This window comes from Haliaeetus albicilla, chromosome 24, assembly GCF_947461875.1.
Source record: "Haliaeetus albicilla chromosome 24, bHalAlb1.1, whole genome shotgun sequence".
NCBI lineage: Eukaryota > Metazoa > Chordata > Aves > Accipitriformes > Accipitridae > Haliaeetus > Haliaeetus albicilla.
Genome location: NC_091506.1, coordinates 468201 through 488020, shown reverse-complemented (window position 1 = coordinate 488020; position 19820 = coordinate 468201). Strand labels below are relative to the sequence as shown.

The following is a 19820-nucleotide window of genomic DNA, read 5'->3' as shown; positions in this document are numbered from 1 at the left end:
CCTTCAACCCGCTCTCACCAGCTAACAGGTCAGGAAGGAGCTGCTGGCACCTACTATCATTGTCAGGGTAATACTCTGTCCTAGCTCTGACCAGTGCTCCAGAGTTTAACACTGACACTCTGAACAGCTCCTCTGCTTATTCTTCAAGTCTACAGAACTCTCATATCCTCACCACAAGCCACAAAAATTTCCTTGTAACAGATTTTCTACTCTTCACCTTCACTGGGCATTTTTGTTAGGTAAAATGGTCCAACACCTGCAGCTGTGAGAGCCAAATCCCACCTTCTCCTATCTCACTGGCTGCACTGATCCAAGAGTAACATTTATCCAGGAGTAACTCCCAAGCTGTGTTTGCAAACAGAAGAAGGTATGCCTCCAGAGACTACTCCTTTTCTTACCAGGAGGTGATAGCAAACTGGGCTTGAAGCACCTGGCTGCTGACAAGAAACAGCACTTAGTTTTGAGGGCATCTTATGCTGCTATTCCCTGTCTCCAAGAAACCACAACAGGCTGCCACTAGTGTCCCATGAGCCACACTACAGCCACCATTGTATACAGGACAGTGCAAAAAGCATCTTTACAATGTCATTCATTCTGTGCATATCTACTTTCACAGCTCTGGTTTTCCTCAAAGGGCACCAAATTTAATATTTGAGCATTCATAGTCCAGTTCCAATTTTAGACACAGCCTAAGATGTAATACACCTGATTAGTAAATGGATGATGATCTTTAAATGGTTTTAGTATTTTTTTTTCATTAACCTGTTAGAAATCTGCATATAAAAAACTATCTTCCTTCTTCCTGACATGGTAAAATACAAAATAAAGACTTCTAGCATACTATGCAACATCACTCTGGCTCAGCAGAAACCACAATCAAGGCAAAATGCCCAGTCTGCATAAAGGATTAAGTTTACCAGTAAAATTGCAACCTAAAAACTGCACAGTGATGAAATGGAAAATTTCCAAGTAGGCTTGGTGTTTCATTTCTCAATACCGCTGGCATGAACATCATCACCATGTCCGCTATAAGTCTAACTGATATAGAATAGCCCCATGCCCCAGAAAAAATATTTCTTTTAGTCTTAACACTATGTTTTCTCCAATAACAAGTTGGAAAGGCAAACAGCTGTGGTTGAAATACCTTTCATTTCCTTTAAACAAAATTTCACTTGTCAGCTTTCAGTTTTATTGGGTATCTATGTATCAAGTCGATTTTAAAGTGTCAACAAAGAGCCCATATTGACATACTGAGTTGCTGTGTGTTAATCACAGTATTTGAAAACATGAGTTGTCTTGGCCACTGCAATTGCAAGGCAGGATGCATCTGCCTGAACCTAAAGTCTGTAGATCAAGATTTAAGATTTTGTTCCTACCTTGCAATGAGCTTAAAGTGTGCAATAAGCACATGACATGATGGGTTACTACAACTTAGCTGACATAGGCTAATTTTTTAACTCAATAATATATCTGAGGTCTTACATTCATTAAAATGGCTTGGATACATTTAATTTGATAGCTCTCCTCTCAGCTCAAAAGTGAAAGATAATCTCAGAACATGCTGCTTGATTTCTAAAGGAGCTTCACGTCCACAGTGATTTACAGTTGTAGTTCCTCTGGAAAGCAGTATGGTTTTTTTCTTTCTTTCTGTTTGTTTGCTTCTGAATGCTCTTCTGCCATGAAAGCAGACTAAAGTCACAGTATAACTGAAAATTTGAAGCTATATTTGGAACTTGCAGAATTTCTACAAAAATCTTAAAACCAGAAAAGCCAATCAAACTCACTGATAGCAGCACATAAAATTCAGCAAGCCCATCTATCAGATTTGCATAATATGATCTATGAAGTGAACTCTTAAATTACATCGTTAGAACTAATAATGTCACAACAGACAGGGTGTGGAGGAAAGCAGATTCCCCACAGGCCATAAATAAGATGCGAATACATTCTAGAGAAGGCTCCTTTATTACAGAACACAAAACCAAGATGTGAATGTAAACTATGAAGAGGGCCACTGATTACATGGACAAATTCAGACAAAAGAAAGTGTTGTTCTTGCAGGTTTCAGAGCAAGTATTGAACAAAATAAGTATTCCGTTTCTGTGTGCACTCTGGGTTCATGATGTACAAGAGGCTGCGGAAGTCAGTGGCTGGCACACAACAATCCTTATTTATTCCTTTCTTTACAGAACAAAATAATAATTTGAGCGACTTCATTGATTGATCAATCCAAAAGTCACAAGCTCTGATAATCTTTGCTCATGGTGATCCTATCCAGAAGCTTACAAGATTACATCATACCAGACCATTGTATGTGGGCAGAGAGCCGTATAATGATCAAATGCTCTCAAGGTGTGTTCAAGCTCAGCTCACTAACAGAAAGCAGAAAATTCTGTCCCTTCCCACAGACTACAGAGGCAGGTAGCTATCACAGAAACTAGCATTTGTGTTTGAATATTTTCAGGTTATATTTGTCTTCTCCATCAATCTTCCCTAAATTAGTGTCCCCTCCCTTTCCAAATAAATACTGGTCTACGGGTATAGTGTACGTGATCTTAAATCCAAACTGATGCATTATTGATGGCAAAGAAATGGCTAAATTGATGTTGTCTTTGGAATCGAGTTCTTCATAAAGCAGGAAGCATTTGCTTTTCCATTTCTCTTTAATTTATTTGATTAAAAATCTTTAATACTATGGACTGCTGAGGAAGATACCACTGTCTTTAACATTTTTTCATTGGTTTGTCTCTCACATTACATCCATTGCCAGTACTGACTTTTGGTGTTGCTTTATGCGTTTGGACACTTTACGAACGTGTTCTTTCTACATCTGTCCTTTTAGACAATGCTCTTCTTCCAGAAGCTCTCTTATCTAGTGTTAGCCTTGAGAGTACCTCTACCTTCACTCTTACAGTCAAGTCTCATGGGAAATGATACCTTGAACCTACTGTATCATGTCCTCTTTGAGAGGCTTCATCCTCGGCTCAGTTTTGTTCCTTCTGGAAGCTTGATCTGCACGCTGCTTCCCCTCTGAACTTCTGCACTTCTTCTGTCAATCTGCTAAACCCCAGTTCTAAATATGAGAGTGTATCCTCAGCTGGACAACCAGCCTCCAGGAAGCAGAGCCACCATGAACGCCCCAAGTGCTTCTGCTGCCTTGCCCTGAACCCCATCCCCACTGGCCCAAGCTCTTCTCCAACAGGCATCCTCTTCTGCTTCCTGACACTCCAGCCACATGCTCCAGCCACTCCACCTGGGATCAATTTCAGTTCTTTTCTCCAACTGTCAACCCCCCACTGTGAAAGTGTGCTTATTAGGGCTTTTCTTCTCTGGAACTTCCCCTTCCCCTGCTGCCCTCTCATTGTTTTAAGACTGTTGTGGTGTTTTGTAAGATTTCATTTTCATGTGGGTTATGATAATATCTCTTAAGATGTTTCACAGTACAGGGAAATCTGACTAGCAATTAAATTGTTCAGGATATAACCCTAGTTCTGTAAAAAAATGAACCGCTGTTTGCCCTGGTTATTTTAACAGCTATCTTCTCTGGGTTAATGGTAACAATGAAGCTTCCAATTGATAATATCCTGCTAATTTAATAGCTTGGTTAACGTGAGGAAGCTGCAGCATCCTGAATAGCAATGACAAATCATCCTGAACAATAAGTCGCTGTCCTAGGTCGATAACTTCTTGGTGGCCTTGGTGAAAGTAGAATGTCAAAGCAGTATTAAAAAAACAAGAAAACCACAAGAAAACAAACAACTTGGAAAAACTCAAACACCCACTATTCTGTTTTACAAAAAAAGAAACCCCCACAACTGAAAATTTTCAACAACAAATACGTAATTCTTCCTTGCAGATGACCTACAAAAAAGTTTTTAAGATATGTAGCACTGTGCTATTTTTTCCATTGACAGCTTATAAAGGAACACACATAAAATGTCCTTTCCGCTACAAAACTTCTTCCCTTTAACCCACATTTCCTTAAACTGTAGGAATATGAATAGCAAAAAATCTGATCTTTCCTGGCTTTGTTGGAGAGGTACTGAAGACCCAGATACTTGCAGCTAAACTGATGACACAAGAAAGCTGAATTTTTAAAACCCAAAGTATTCGTCATTGAAATTGAACACGTACCACAAAAAAAAGCTGAAAACAGACTGACTATTTTCTCCTTTTAAATAGATCAGGCGTCACTTATCTTTTGTACTAGTTCTCCAGGCACCTTAGCCTAGCTTTGATAATGCCTCATATAAAAATATAAACCCCCTTCCTTGTAAGCTGCAAAAAAGCAAAACCCATGCAAGCCAAGATTTTCTTTCTGCTCTCAGCTCACCTTTAAATTCTGTCAGTGGCTCTACATGCTGGTCTGGCCGCTTAGCAGAGCTGCACAAAAGAAAAAGGCTCCCCAAATAAAAAGAAAATAGTTTGAATGCTTTTAGTATTTTCACTTTTCTTTGTCCCAACAATGCAGCTCTGTCCTCTGGGAATGAGCGTATGCAGGCCAAACACAGTATGTCATTCTCCTGTTTTCATCCCTACGGAGCACCATTGACTTGCAGCCACTCCCCCAGCTCTCGGGGTACGCGCGGCAGCCAGGCAGGGAGCCCCGCAGCCCGGACTGACCTGCTGTAACCTCAGAGGAAGGTCCCCACTCGGATCCCAAAGCGAAGCAGAACCTGCTTCCAACACAGCCTACGTAAGGCAGAAAGGTCACCAGGCACAGCACCATGCCGTGAGCGGGAGATAAAATCAGTGCTAATGCTACCAGCAATCCCAGGATTGATGAAGTTGCCTCTAGACTGAGGGAAGGGAACCACTATGGGATTCACCACTGTTTTCTTAATGAAACACCTGATTTTGAAGTCAACCAAAACATTTCTAGTGAAACTAGGATCTGCAGGCAGACTTTCAAAAAAGTGCAATTCTTTCCTGAAGAGCAGGGATTTTCCTAGAACTGCCTTACTGTCCTAATAAAACACAATCATTAAATGCTAAAGAGATTCTAAACATTATTAAAAGTTGATCTCAGCCGTGTTTCCTCTGCTGTTCACATTCCTTGCTGTTCACCAAATCTGTACATGGCACCTTCTGACAAATTCTCCACGTTCTGTGCTGTTTGGAACAAATTCCAGAATACTTTGTGGAGGACTACCATGAGGAAGCCTGACCTCAGAGCTCCCTGCAAGAAATCACTTACCATAACTGGAGAAGCTCTAACTATAAGCCCAAAAGACACAGACTTCTGATATTAGAAATCTTTCCTAATCACTAAACCACTGAAACCGCAGGTTCTTTGCATCCACGGGGAATCTTCCAACACAAAACCTTTACCCCACAGCAAGAACAGATCAAATACTTAAAAGACAAATAGCACCTCAGCAGTGCAAACAGTTTTCCTTATTTTAATATTGAGCTCAAGCTGGTCCACAAACATTGCTTACTACAGAGCAACCGCAGAGAAAAAGAATCTAACCCCGTCTCATGAGAAGACAGACAGAAGATACTTGATTTTACCCCTTCAGCATCACAATTAGGCAGTAGCTTGCAGACTGATTTTTAAAAAGCAAACTCCAGCAGGAGCAGCTAACAAAAGTGCTGAGCCTGGGCATTCACTGGTGACCCAGGTCCCTGCCTAGCAAACCAGCTGCATTCACAACCCTAACACCGCTGATATCCGAGAAAGGAGAAAGCCACAAGACGTACGGTTTCGGAGGCAGGCAGCGAGCCCTCCATGCTGGGTGCGCAGCAAGAGAAGCATGCAGTCTAACCCCAGCACCCCTCCGCCGGCTGAACATGCTGTACCGCAGAGTTACGTTAGTAGAGACCAGCTCCAGCCCTGTCAGGCTGAATTCTGCCCTGACAAAGCAGGACCTTGTAATATGAAGCAGTAGTACCCCGAGTGTCTTGGCAGAAGCCCCGAATGCATGTTTGAGAAAGCAACTGCAGCTCTGAACAAGCAAGGCATGAATGCACTGCAGAAGAGTTACCGAGTCTGCTAAAAATACTTCATTGCTGACCCTGTCAGGAACACATCTGAAGTGAGACTCTTGTTTTCTGGAGAATAATAAAACCAAAAAGCAAAATACATCTGCTGGCAATGGTATTGGAAGTTTATTTTAAAAACCAAACATAATAGTCTCGAACAGAAACATACCTCACATTTTCTTCCAACAGGAAGACTGTTGGGTTGAATGACATGCTTTACACCTCTTCCAGAGCTCCAGGCAAGATGTAACCTCAAAATCTCTTCCTCTGTAACCTGCCACAGGAGGTTGGCTCAGACTCCTATTAAAAGTTAAGGAGCTAACTGCAGACAAATTCAAAACCTGCCCTGCTGAAGATGGCACAGAAGCCTTGTGCATTGCACAGTCCCAGGAGAGACAAATGAAAAAACTGTCACCTGGCTGGTGCCCCCTGCACAGCTTTAGGGTGCCCTATTACAGTTATCCTAACTGTAGAAGGAGCTGTTGGACTGGAAACATGGCTAAAAGACACGATGCATCTGGTCTGTCCCTCCCTGGTGAGACAGACAGTGAGGTGGTTCTGGGAAGCAGGTGGGGAGCCTTCCCCCCGCCCTCCTCTGCCAAGTATAAATCCACAAGGCACAATGGGCAGCACAGATCCCAAGCAAGATCTGGGGTGCGAACGAGCCCTCTGGGGAAAACACATCAAGATGAGGCTTTTATTTTTTGCCTTGAGTAAGCGTAGCAAGCATACGCTGTATGTTTTGGGAAACTGTTGGGTGGTGAGACAATTCGTTCTTCTGGGGAAGGAGAAGTGAGAGAAGTTCCTTCATAAATTACTGCTCTGCAGTCAGACAACTGCATTTGCCCTCTATTCATAACAGATCTATCCTTAAAAAGAACATTATTTTTAACAGAAAAGTTAATTTATTCACCAGGCATGGTTTCACATGGATTATGTTCTATTAATTGCTAATCAGCCTGGTTGTCCATACCATACTCATTCAAAGAAAGCAGAGGTGGATACTAAGTCTAAGAGACACCACGCTGTGTATTTCCCTCACAGTTTTTCAGGTCACACACAGAGATGATCTACATCAGTATATTCTCTGGATTTGTAATAACTATCTATTTAGTAATAGTCTGACAAGCTTATGACAACCCTGTTTCAGGGGAAGTCTGCTCTGTTACAAGCTGTCCTAAGGGTGGCCCACCAGGATTCAGCCTCCAATACCAACCTGCCAACTCTTCCCACCTGCCTGATTTCAGCTTTTGCTGAGCAGCCCTACTCAATAGCAGCATGAGTAAAAGCCTTGTTTGAAGACAGGAAACTGAAAAAAGTGCAAGAACTGCAGAAATATTTAGAAAAACTAGCAACAACAAAAGACAGGCTTAAAAACAACAAGTTCTCTTCCTTCTGCTCCCCTCAATGTCAAAACACAAGCTTGGCTTTCTGACTTAACTGCTATCTCACTTGGGTTTAGAGTTTTGGGAAATAAATGCATTTTAAGTTTAGCCAGTGAGCACACCTTTTGTTCTTATAGCAGTCCCTGCCAACTGATCAGTAACTATGATCAGTTTTTAAAGGGAACCTTGTTCCATCTTCTTGCTCAGCAAGTGTACAGGTAGTTTTAGGACTGGCATGCTTTAAATCAATACTGAGAGTGTGAACCTTTGCAGAAGCCACCAGCGTGGACTAACTGTTGATAATCCTACAATGGACCAGAATTATAATGTTATTCCTTTTGCTCACACTGGTTTAAGCTTTTACACTGCTGAATATTTGGAAGGAGAGTCCATTCTTGTGCCCACCTCTTTTTTTTATTTTTTTAAATTAAAATTTAAAAAATTCAGATGTCTCAGTCTGGGTTAACTTAAAGCATGTTCTAAGAAAAAAAGTAACAATTAATTAAGGAAGCTTTGGAGTGACTCAGGTTGGTACATTTCTAGAGTTTACTGTAATAATGCATTGATCCCAATACACATTAATTCATTCTTACTCTCAATTTACCATACAGGCTCTGCCTAGCAGGTAGTACTGATGACTACTCAGATGGACGACATGGTCCCACCTGGGTCACAATGAGCCCACACAGGTACAGTCACCTCTCCAAACTGCTGGTAAGCAGCATTTACAGCTGCACAGAGTCGTGCCAGGCCACCACCAGCCTGACTGGGACACCAGTCACTGCCCACCAGCACTGTGTGCTTCTGAAGCGCCACTTGAGCCCATGGCTGTTCCATATGCACACAAACGCTCTCAGCACATGCTGCCCCAAAAGGTTTTGTTCTGTTCATGGCACAACCATGCAGCCACACATACAAACCTTGAACTGGTGCTGAAGTAAAATTTGTTGCTATGGGCATGAGCTCATAGAGAAATTCTTTAACTTCCATTACTTTCAATCGATAGCTTAGAAACCAAATGGCAAAGGCAGCATCTTCCTCAGCCAACGGAGGGACATACCATACAGGCAGCATCTGTCTGTGCCGTCCCCAGCTCCGTACCACCATCTTGTACACAGCTGCTTCCGGAGTCACCCACCGACCTTTTGGTAAAATCACCCCAGATAACTAAACAGTTACAGCAGAGTATTTTTCATTAACCCAGCTTACTTGGACTAATGTTTGGCAGTTAAAATAGGACAGTTGATAGCAAATTCCATCATCTCTGTTTTCCAGCTGTGTAACCTTCAGCATCCATCTCATGAAAGGGAGCCATGTGCAAACAAAGCAGGGATGTATTGATGAGCAGGGCTCAGAGTCCTGCCTTCTCACTGTACCAACTCTAACTGCTTAAAGACTCTCCCCATTCAAAAACCTGGCCTCAAAGTAGGCAGTAAAACTTTCTGAAAGCACCTAGCTGTTTTCTGCTTCTTGACTGGAGTTTTTCCACACACTTTTAATGAAAACTGTCATTGATTAGCTGAAGACAGCTCAGCTTTGTTGTAAGACAACAAAGAGTATACACAGAAGATCACACACAAACCTCACCCAGGAGACAGTCAAAAGTAGTGCACGAAAATACCCTCTCAGAAGCAACTCTGCTGAATAATTGCAGAAGAGTGTCTCATGTTGTTAAAAATAGAACTAATTTCTGCATTGGCAGATGGAGTTTCAGTCAAAATAGCCACTGAACCACTTGAATAATTAAGTGTTGCTCCTCCATGGCATTACAAAGTATCTAATGTAATTTACTGCCCTTTCTATAAAATGTGATATAAATACTGTTTGCTAATTTTTCAGCAATTAAATTAATAGAAATAAGGGTTACAGTACTGTGTAGCAAACCTTTAGCTGAAATACTACCATGGCTGCCAAGACATCAGTAACATTCTCTACACACAAGCTATTTAACCTTTCAGGTAATTACCTCCTGGAACAGAGCAGTCATTTAATCTAGAAATCAGGTTTACTCAGAAGGAAGCAGAAGAAACTCTAGACTGGTAATCCTCAGTAACCTGAAACGTGGCTAGACAGAGTGACAGATAGTAGCTGATGCACAGTGAGATTTCTTTTTTTTAAAAGCATATGTACAGTTTTAAAAGAGCTACATGTAAAATGCAATCTTCACAGTAACATAGACCTGCATATTGCACAAACTGCTTGTATTTCATGGAATCAAGTCAAGTTTTTCTTTTTGAATCTTCTTAGCATTTCATCTCTTTTTAGAGAAACTTCAGAAAACTGCCTTTTTTCACATAACTAACTGGAACATACACGAGTACTGAACAGTTATTTACTTCTTACTTTACTTATTACGAACTGAACAGTTCCTCCCCCGGGGGGAACAGCCATATACAGTTATGTACTTTTTAATTTGAAGTATTTGCTCCTACTCCCTTGCTATCTCAGTAACCATTTCCAGTCTGTGAGGACACAAAGGGCTCTGCATCTTCCTTACAACCTATATTACCATCAAAATTCTCTTCCTCACAGTCTCAGTCCAACGGGATTCCTGGGTTACAGCATTAAATCAAATGCAATTTTCAAAGAATGTTTAAGCCCTGAAAGGAGAGCAAATACCTTAAAAGCTTTGTCTGTGCTAAGCTGTTCACTGTGAAATTACGAAGGATGCATAGAGGGACTTTAAACACTCAAAAAAACCCCGCGCAATTTTTTACTGCAAGGGTGATCAAACACTGCAGTGGGTTGCCCAGACTCCATCCCCGGAGTCAGCCAAAACCTGGGCCATGGTCCTGGGGGTTGGACTAGACAATCTCCACAAGTCCCTTCCAACTTCAGTGATTCTGTGATTCTCCAAATTTTGGGATGCATTTTAAATTCTTCAGTATACATAATTTTGAATCCACTGCCAAATGCATCCAGCCACCAGATCATCATTTATCAATAATGAATTATACCGACCTCACAAAACTGATGTCTACAGAGCATGATTAACTGTGAAGGAAACAGTCTTATGAAACCAAAGAAGCTCTACTGTAAGTGGACATCAGACTAGCAGACAGTACTAACCAGTTCCTTTTGGAACGTGTTTATGCCATTCAACTGTATGGCAATATTTCAGTGGTAAAGAACAGAGGTCATGTCATCTGTGCTGCTACCTTGGAGACAGTAAATGACCACTCAGGTGGTAAATGCCAGTGTAATAGCTAAATGCTGCCTTCACACAGAGAAGGCACAGAGAATCTGCTACTCCAGCCATACATGGGAACTTGGCAGCATGGGACACTGGTCTGGGAGATGTCCTGTGAGCAGAGGCCCCCAGGAGGTCACGGACACAGGATCGGGTCTTCACACTGACTGGTACAATTGAACCATCCAAAATCACAAAGTCTTCAGCATACATAGTATACATATATGACCTTCAACAAGTCTTAATACTTTAAGCACTTTTTCTTTCTAAACTTTGAAGTTAAATAATGTCAAATTTCTCTTTACCTTGCTAAAACCATTAATTATATACAGTTAACCCCCCCCCCAAACCCCAAAGATCACATTCCAGATGGTTGGATCAACAAAAACATCTTGAAACAAACACTGTCAATGAAACCTTATCACTAAGGGCCATGGCATGATGTATTGGTTTTATGTGGCAAGGTTTTGGTAGCGGGGGGGGTTACAGGGGTGGCTCCTGTAAGAAGCTGCTGGAAGCTTCCCCTGTGTTCGAGAGAGAGCGAGCCTATACCAGCTGGCTCTAAGACGGACCTGCCACCGGCCAAGGCCGAGCCAATCAGTGATAGTGGTAACGCCTCTGTGATAACATTTTTAAGAAGGAAAAAAACGTTGGGACGCGGAAAACAGCCACCGGAGAGAGGAGTGAGAATATGTAAGAGAAACAAGCCTGCGGACACCAAGGTCAGTGTAGAAGGAGGGGGAGGAGATGCTCCAGGCGCCGGAGCGAAGATTCCCCTGCAGCCCGTGGTGAAGACCCTGGTGAGGCAGGCTGTCCCCCTGCAGTCCAGGGAGGTCCATGGTGGGGCAGATATCCACCTGCAGCCCGTGGAGGACCCCACGCCGGAGCCGGTGGGTTCCTGAAGGAGGCTGTGACCCCGTGGGAACCCTGCGCTGGAGCAGGTTCCTGGCAGGACCTGCGGATCTGTGGAGAGAGGAGCCCACGGAGCAGGTTTTCTGGCAGGACTTGTGACCCCGTGGGGGACCCACGCTGGAGCAGTCTGTGCCTGAAGGACTGCACACCGTGGACAGGACCCATGCTGGAGCAGTTCGTGAAGAACTGCAGCCCGTGGGAATGGCCCACGTTGGAGAAAGTTCGTGGAGGACTGTCTCCCGTGGGTGGGACCCCACGTTGGAGCAGGGGAAGAGTGTGACGAGCCCTCGCCCTGAGGAGGTGAAGCGGCAGAAAATAACATGTGATGACCGTAAACCCCATCCCTGTCCCCCTTGTGCCGCTGGGGGGGGCTTGGTGGAGAAATCCGGGAGTGAAGTTGTGCCCGGGAAGAAGGGAGGGGTGGAGGGAAGGTGTTCTGAGATTTCGTTTTATTTCTCATTTACCTTACTCTGGCTGATTTGTAATAAAAAGTGAGTTAATTTTCCCTAAGCTGAGTCTGTTTTGCCCGTGATGGTAATTAGTGAATGATCTCTCCTGTCCTTATCTCGACCCGCAAGTTTTTTGTTATATTTTTCTCTCCCCTGTCCAGCTGAGGATGGGGGAGTGATAGAACGGCTTTGGTGGGCGCCTGGCGTCCAGCCAGGGTCAACCCATCACAGTCTTTTTGGTGGAGAATGCGGGCAGTGTGAGGAATTTGAGATAAGGATAGTAATTGAGAGAGGTAACGGGCAAAACATGGACTGAACGCAGCTAGAGAGTTAAGAGCTGCTTGATGAGTGGGGAAATTTTATTGTTGTAATTGTGGTGAAGGGACAAGGGGTGGAATGTGTGTAAATTGTCCACTTTTTGTCGGTTTTGTGATGATATTATTTTGATTTTGGTGTGGGGAATTCTTTTTGTTAATGTGAGTGAAGATTTTGTGTGATGAATGTAGATTTTAATGATATTTCTTAAAAATGTGATACACAGAGGCGAGGGGTGGAATGTATTGGTTTTATGTGGCAAGGTTTTGGTAGCGGGGGGGGTTACAGGGGTGGCTCCTGTAAGAAGCTGCTGGAAGCTTCCCCTGTGTTCGAGAGAGAGCGAGCCTATACCAGCTGGCTCTAAGACGGACCTGCCACCGGCCAAGGCCGAGCCAATCAGTGATAGTGGTAACGCCTCTGTGATAACATTTTTAAGAAGGAAAAAAACGTTGGGACGCGGAAAACAGCCACCGGAGAGAGGAGTGAGAATATGTAAGAGAAACAAGCCTGCGGACACCAAGGTCAGTGTAGAAGGAGGGGGAGGAGATGCTCCAGGCGCCGGAGCGAAGATTCCCCTGCAGCCCGTGGTGAAGACCCTGGTGAGGCAGGCTGTCCCCCTGCAGTCCAGGGAGGTCCATGGTGGGGCAGATATCCACCTGCAGCCCGTGGAGGACCCCACGCCGGAGCCGGTGGGTTCCTGAAGGAGGCTGTGACCCCGTGGGAACCCTGCGCTGGAGCAGGTTCCTGGCAGGACCTGCGGATCTGTGGAGAGAGGAGCCCACGGAGCAGGTTTTCTGGCAGGACTTGTGACCCCGTGGGGGACCCACGCTGGAGCAGTCTGTGCCTGAAGGACTGCACACCGTGGACAGGACCCATGCTGGAGCAGTTCGTGAAGAACTGCAGCCCGTGGGAATGGCCCACGTTGGAGAAAGTTCGTGGAGGACTGTCTCCCGTGGGTGGGACCCCACGTTGGAGCAGGGGAAGAGTGTGACGAGCCCTCGCCCTGAGGAGGTGAAGCGGCAGAAAATAACATGTGATGACCGTAAACCCCATCCCTGTCCCCCTTGTGCCGCTGGGGGGGGCTTGGTGGAGAAATCCGGGAGTGAAGTTGTGCCCGGGAAGAAGGGAGGGGTGGAGGGAAGGTGTTCTGAGATTTCGTTTTATTTCTCATTTACCTTACTCTGGCTGATTTGTAATAAAAAGTGAGTTAATTTTCCCTAAGCTGAGTCTGTTTTGCCCGTGATGGTAATTAGTGAATGATCTCTCCTGTCCTTATCTCGACCCGCAAGTTTTTTGTTATATTTTTCTCTCCCCTGTCCAGCTGAGGATGGGGGAGTGATAGAACGGCTTTGGTGGGCGCCTGGCGTCCAGCCAGGGTCAACCCATCACACATGAGCAGGTAAGAGGATGATCCTTGAGAAGTGTTCAGGTGTACTAAAAATTGTCCATTAGGTAAAATGTGACAAGAATTCAGGGATGGTATCTAGAAACTACAGAACAGCCTGAACAATTGGGTTTAATGCACCACAGTCTGCAAAATGCAAGCATGCTAAATAAAGCATTGGTCCTGTAAAGTGTTTTCTCTGTAAAGCTGTAAACTTTCACTAAACTGTAAAGTTTCACTAATTGTTCATCACATGCCACATTGGTCAGCGTTTCTTGGCTTTTACACCTAACTGTACGCGAGCAGATGAGCTGGCGCTTTGGTCTCTTTTCTCCCCAGTTTTTCCCTAGTCTTGCGTTCTCTATCCTACACAGGCAAGAGAGCCATGTTTTTCTTCTAAATCCGAGCAGCCAGGGCCTGCAGGAATGAGCCTTCAGCTGCAGGGCTGCCCTACCCCAGCTGGGAAAGCCAAGCTCCCCGACCCCTGCCAGGGCACATGATCTCTTTGGTAATCCAACCCTGTACAGCTGTCAGAAAGAACCTGATCCCAGCTCCACAAGCATCAACATGGCAGCGCCAATTATACAAGCAACTCAGCAAACAATATGGATGCAGACAATCAACGTCAGCAAAAATGGACTTGCAGACTAGTCCACAGTTACTAAATGCAAGAGCTTCTTTAGTTAAAAGCACTGAGAGCAGGATTAAAATTTATCCCTTCCATTACCCTATTTTCACCAATATATACATTTAACACAGCTTACACAGAAGGTTAAAAAAAAAAAATTGCAACCCATGGCAGCTAACAACTCAAACATCAACCTGAGCAGCAGCAACACTCTACTCGGGAGAATGAGAGTACCATTTAATCCTGAAGAACTACTATGGAAACAACACAGCAGAATAAGGAATAAATTACTTCAAAGTTGAATTTTCATACCAAACTTCACATTTCAAAATGAATATAATAATTTCACTCACTTGCATGAAGCACTCTGACCAAGGCAAATTTGTGTGGGCTTCTACCTCCCCTACACATAATTATAGTGTGCAGTGCAGGCATAGACTAGCTAGACTTTGCCAGGAAGACAGTGCACAGCACCATACACTAAAGCATCTAAAAATACAGGCTTGTTTAGAAATTAAATGCCAGATTAGTAAATCTTCCCAAGCTATCACAGTGGAGTTCTCAGTTTTTCCCTAAATAGATTAAAGACAGAAGACGACAAACATTACTAGATATGTCTGCTCTGTTGTGACCAGAGCAGTAGAAGAACCTGAAGTTCATCCCCCTCAGTTTGCTAACGAGTCTAATTTTGAACCTTGTAATTTTAAAATCTCTCTCTTTAAACATTTCAGATAAGCTTTATTACTGACAAATAAGAAACTGATAGAACCGAAGGTTTGGGTTGGGGTTCCTGTCGCCCCATTTAACTAGAAGGTGAAATAGCTATGTAAATGGCACAAGGCTCTGTTAAATCATATCTGGAATATGTAACAAAATAGCACCAGAAAAGAAACCATACCTCAAAATACTGCTACGAGAGAGACAAGGCAGGAAGGGTGTTTGGGCTGGAGAAAATGAAGAAAAATAAATAACTACATCACTCCAAAACACAGTGGGAGGCTCATCTGTCTAGTTATCTACTCTGCAAGGCAGCTGAGCCCAACAGCTACAGAGAAAAACACCAAAACAGGGACAGAAGGGAAGGAGACTGCATGCCAAAGATACGAAAGCGTGCAATTGTGGCGGATAATTAAGAATTCTTATTTAGTCTCTCTTCCCCACTCATCCAGTGTTTTTTAGTGATTGAGGCATGAGGGAGGGAATATTTCCAGCTCAGCTGATGAGGAAATTACACTGCAATCAGTAGAGGATCTACACTGCAGAAGGACTGTGGCAGCAGTAACAGGGCCTGTTCCAAGAAACGGCTGCAAACAGCTACTTCACCAAGCGTGAAGTGTATTCTTCAGGCACAAATTCATGCAGACTGAGGTAATTTCTCAAGACAGCGAAGAGAACCAAACACCATAGAAAATTATTAGTAGCACGAACCTGTAACAGCAGGATTATTGGAGAAAGGCAATGCCAGGGCAGTGCCTGCAAATGGCTGTCCTCTGGTTTTTACATTCATACTATGAATCTACAATCCATTGAATCCATCCATTTGAACTCGTGATTGTTACCTACCCAAAGTGCATTTATTTTGCCAGACAAGAAGATTCTGAAAGGATACAATTTCTAAGTTTAACAAGTGGGATAAACATCTGACTGATTTCCAGCAGCCCTCCCGTGACATCTGCATCAAGGTCCATTTTCTACATTTCTGAGCAGCAGTATGAAGTTCCATATTTCCTGAGGAAATGAGATTATCTATATACCTATAATCTAATGTTCAATGTTTCAGATACACAAAAGACAATCTCCTATACAGACAATCACTTAGTATCATTTACCATTTTTAGGGAGCCACCATTTTGTACTCTTACTGCGTTTGGATAGTCTAATACTAAAAATACTTGGAGACCATATTTTTGCATATGCATCAGTAAAGTGCAGTGCATCCTGAATTTTATTAATATTAAGCAAGATAACATGAAACATAGCACAGTTCTGAACTTTAAAAAATGCTTAGGTCTAGGCTCATGTAAAAGGATACTCCTGAATCTCCACAGTTCTCCTGCCTCTATGAATACAGATGGACAATAAACCCACCAGTACAGACTGTCAATGCAATGCTAAAGTTGACCTACTGTCCCTCATAGTTCGCCACAGAAATTTTCCCCACACAGTGAATGAAGACCTTCTCATGGTATTTTACATAAGAAAACTGGAAGAATATGTAGAAATTAAGTAGTTAGTGAAGAACTAGAAAAGATGAACAAATCTCAATGGCTTTGAGAAAATTTGTAAAGGGAGAATGAGTACCCCGCCAAACCAGGCCAGACCAGACCAAACCTATAACCATACTCTTTACATAGGAAGGATTTCTTTTTAAAGCAGATGTTTATATCATATTCAGTATGGAAAACAGCTTACTGATAGCTGATAACTTCTGAAACCAAAAACCTGCAGCAACTAGCGTTCTATTTTTGCCAGCTGACCACACAACAGGCATTTGTTTTGAAAAACCTGTAACATCAAAGCCACAAAACTCCAACGGTGCCCAAGTCCCTCCCGAGCCTGCAAGCTTTCAACATTGCCCTGGAGAACAACACATTTTCAGGGACTCTTTATCTAGCTATAAATAAATGGGAGATGCAGTCATATTATGTGAACCGTTACTGAACTGCAGTGGTCAACAAGAGCTCCTTGCCTGGACTTTTTAGACCCAATTATTTCAAGTCTAAAATGGCACAATGATTTCTTTGCATAGTCTTTAGCTTTTTCACTCAATGCTTGCATGAAAAGCAGTATTTTCTTCTTCATTTCTACTCTTAGCACAAACCAACAAGCTCCAAAGCCTATAATGTACGTATGATACAAGTCACTGAATATTAATAAAGGATCAACATTTTGATAGCAACTGCAAACTAATTTAAAGAAACAATTTATTTAAAGATTCCTGTAAGGTCAGTTTTGCTGACCAAGGACATAACCCACTGTCCTTTTAGCAGCACCCTGCAAGCAAGCAAGAAATGCCACATGTAGCAGCGTGCTTCTATTTCCTCAGCCTCCAAAGTAGCCACCACTACTAATTTTTTCTAAGGTGGTGTTTCAGATCTAACAGAAAACTGCCACTGAAAGGGGTGCTCCCAGTCCCTTCCTCCGCACACCCTGTCTTCCATACATTCCTGCCGTTCCCCTCCCATCAGATGCTCACAGCATGCCGAGCTGGCTCCGGTGGCCAATCCAAGGGAAAATTGTCTTCCCCTCTCTCCCCTTCTCAGCACAGTTTGTCTTCCCATGGATAAACCAGCTGAACTGAAGCCCCACAGCTGCACAATCGCTACATGCAACACAAGGGCAGCTGTAATAGCACATGGGTGTAAGTAAGGGGGAAGAAGGGATCTGTTCCCAAAAGTCGCAAATATTTCTGTAGTTAGGTAGGCCCTAGTAAGACGACGCACCCTAAGACACTTCATCGCAATTTCTTCACCTGAAACTGAAATGCATTGTGTATTTGTGGTTTGGGCCAAAACCATGTGTATTTCAGTTTCCTACAAGACTGAAAGCATGGACAGATACTTATGAAAAACCCTCATACAACCACTGTGTTAGATTCTGATGAAAGCTACTTTAGAAAAGGTTGGAGTGGGCATCAGACATTGATGTACATGCATAAATACACAAGCACACGCTCACACTCACAGCCCAGCTGACTTGCCAGCTCCTGCAGCAACACACAGTAGCACCACACATAAACAAAAGGTCCCTGAACATGACACTGAAATTCCTGAAAGGACAGTAAGGGGGGGTCCAGGAGTTTTAAGAACAGCAGGAACCTGGATTGCAGTGGAGTATGTGTTGCTCTGTGCTACCTCCTGCCTGGAAGAGCATTTGGCCCAAATCTCAGGGTTTTCAGAGAGCAGCAGAAGCATTCAGAAATGAGATTTGTGTGAAAAGCAAGAATTCTGGTAAACGTGAAAAGAGCTATGGGCAGGGACAGAGGTGTGGAGCATACTTATACAGCAAAATGCTGGTGCAACTGCAGATATGTAAGCCCAAATTTTTCTAAGTTTGTCTACATGGCATAATGAAGACAGGTTATCTATTCTAGCTTTAGCCAAAATTGGCCAGATACCAAGAGAAGTCAGCATGTGCTAGTATGGACCAAGTTTCTTTATAAAGTCTGGCAGTCCATTTATCAGCTCTGTTTGTTACAGGCTAGACTACTTAAAATCCTATCTTCTTTTTGGTGGGCAGAAAAGCTCAGAGAATTTCAGTAGAAATGCTGAATATACATATTCGTTCCTTTCGAATTACAGTAAATTAGCTCAGGTTCCCAAGATTTCATACTGCTTCCAACAGTCAAGGAGTTAGGATACCAAAATACAGAGAAGATGTTCCTTGAAATTTGTTCTGCTATTCCTGAGTGTCAAGATTAATTTAAAAATGGGCTCAAGCATGCATTTGGTTACGTTAAAAATCAATGTGACTTAAACCCTTGAGCCCATTATTATTTTTCCCCTTCCAACTATGTTTCTTGTTTTGTTTTTAAACAGGATATGTCCAACCACAATTCAGCAGAGAGACAGAGGGATAGAGAGGGAGAAACAGCAAGACACACCGCAGAGCAGGAAGAAAACCACTGACCTTACCTAGCAGTAAGACATACTAATGCTGCAAGGCATTTTCTTGAAGCTATAATAGTGACTGTAGCTATCAAGGCATAGGTGGGTGACGTGGCCCCATTATTCCCTGCTAAAAAAATACTTTAATGTTATTTATAGGTTAAAAGGAAGAAAAGAAAAAGTCCTATATCTGAATGTCACTGTACTCCCACAATGCAGCTAGGGATCACGTGGGACCCATGTAAGACCTTTTCTGTTTCAAAGTTCTGGGCTGCTTCAATTGGCTGCATCAATGCAAAGCGCAGTATTGAAGTGGATTTGCCTGTTTATGGATTACAGCAGACAGTCATTCAAAAGTCACTTAGCATAAATATTCCCTTCAAAGAGAAGACTGCTTTAGAAGTTAGGTGGCAAAGAAGGTATAGACAAAGAACACTGGAGAATGTGTGTTTAACAGTCAAGGTACTGCTGCACAAAAGCAGTTTAACACAAACTGTCAGGTCATTTTGTTTCTTTACCCTTGGAAATGGGAAGGGGGGGTAGATACTTGTCTGAATGTTATGAATACAAAGTCTTGCTAAGACTGTCTGCGCTACAGTTACATTAACTTGCAATTCCACCAGTGTGTGAAAACAAGTGCAGCCAATACGGAGCTTCTTAGCTGGATATGGTTTGGAGAAAAGAGAAGCAGCAGCAGCAGGGGAATATGCATCTCCCACAGTGGGGTCAGTTGGTCTCGGAGGTAGCAAAATTGAAGCACAACAATTTAAAGCCATCTGCTCAAGGTCATTAAGACGGAGAGGTACAGAACCTGTGAGCTGCAGTTCCACAATTCATAGCTTCAACTGAATCTGTGATTGCCCAAAGACTCTAATCACTGACCTACTCCAACATCCCTGTGGCAGTTTCAGTTTTCTCAGGAGATTTTAATAGGTTAACGTCTGTTGGCAGACATCATACTTGAC

The 19820-nt window shown here is 43.2% G+C and overlaps 1 protein-coding gene across 9 annotated transcripts in view; it reads right to left on the bottom strand.

The window, feature by feature from the left end:
• TMCC1 (transmembrane and coiled-coil domain family 1) overlaps window positions 1-19820 on the bottom strand; it is a 202940-nt gene that overhangs the window by 37972 nt on the left and 145148 nt on the right. Inside the window, exon 1 of one of the 9 annotated variants that reach the window (XM_069811732.1) lies at window positions 5704-5832. The exons of the other annotated variants lie outside the window; for them this stretch is intronic. Within the exon in view, the coding sequence (XP_069667833.1) occupies window positions 5704-5733 (30 nt within the window). The 5' untranslated portion in view covers window positions 5734-5832. Of the gene's footprint in view, window positions 1-5703; window positions 5833-19820 lie in introns of those variants that run through there. 9 annotated transcript variants of the gene reach the window in all.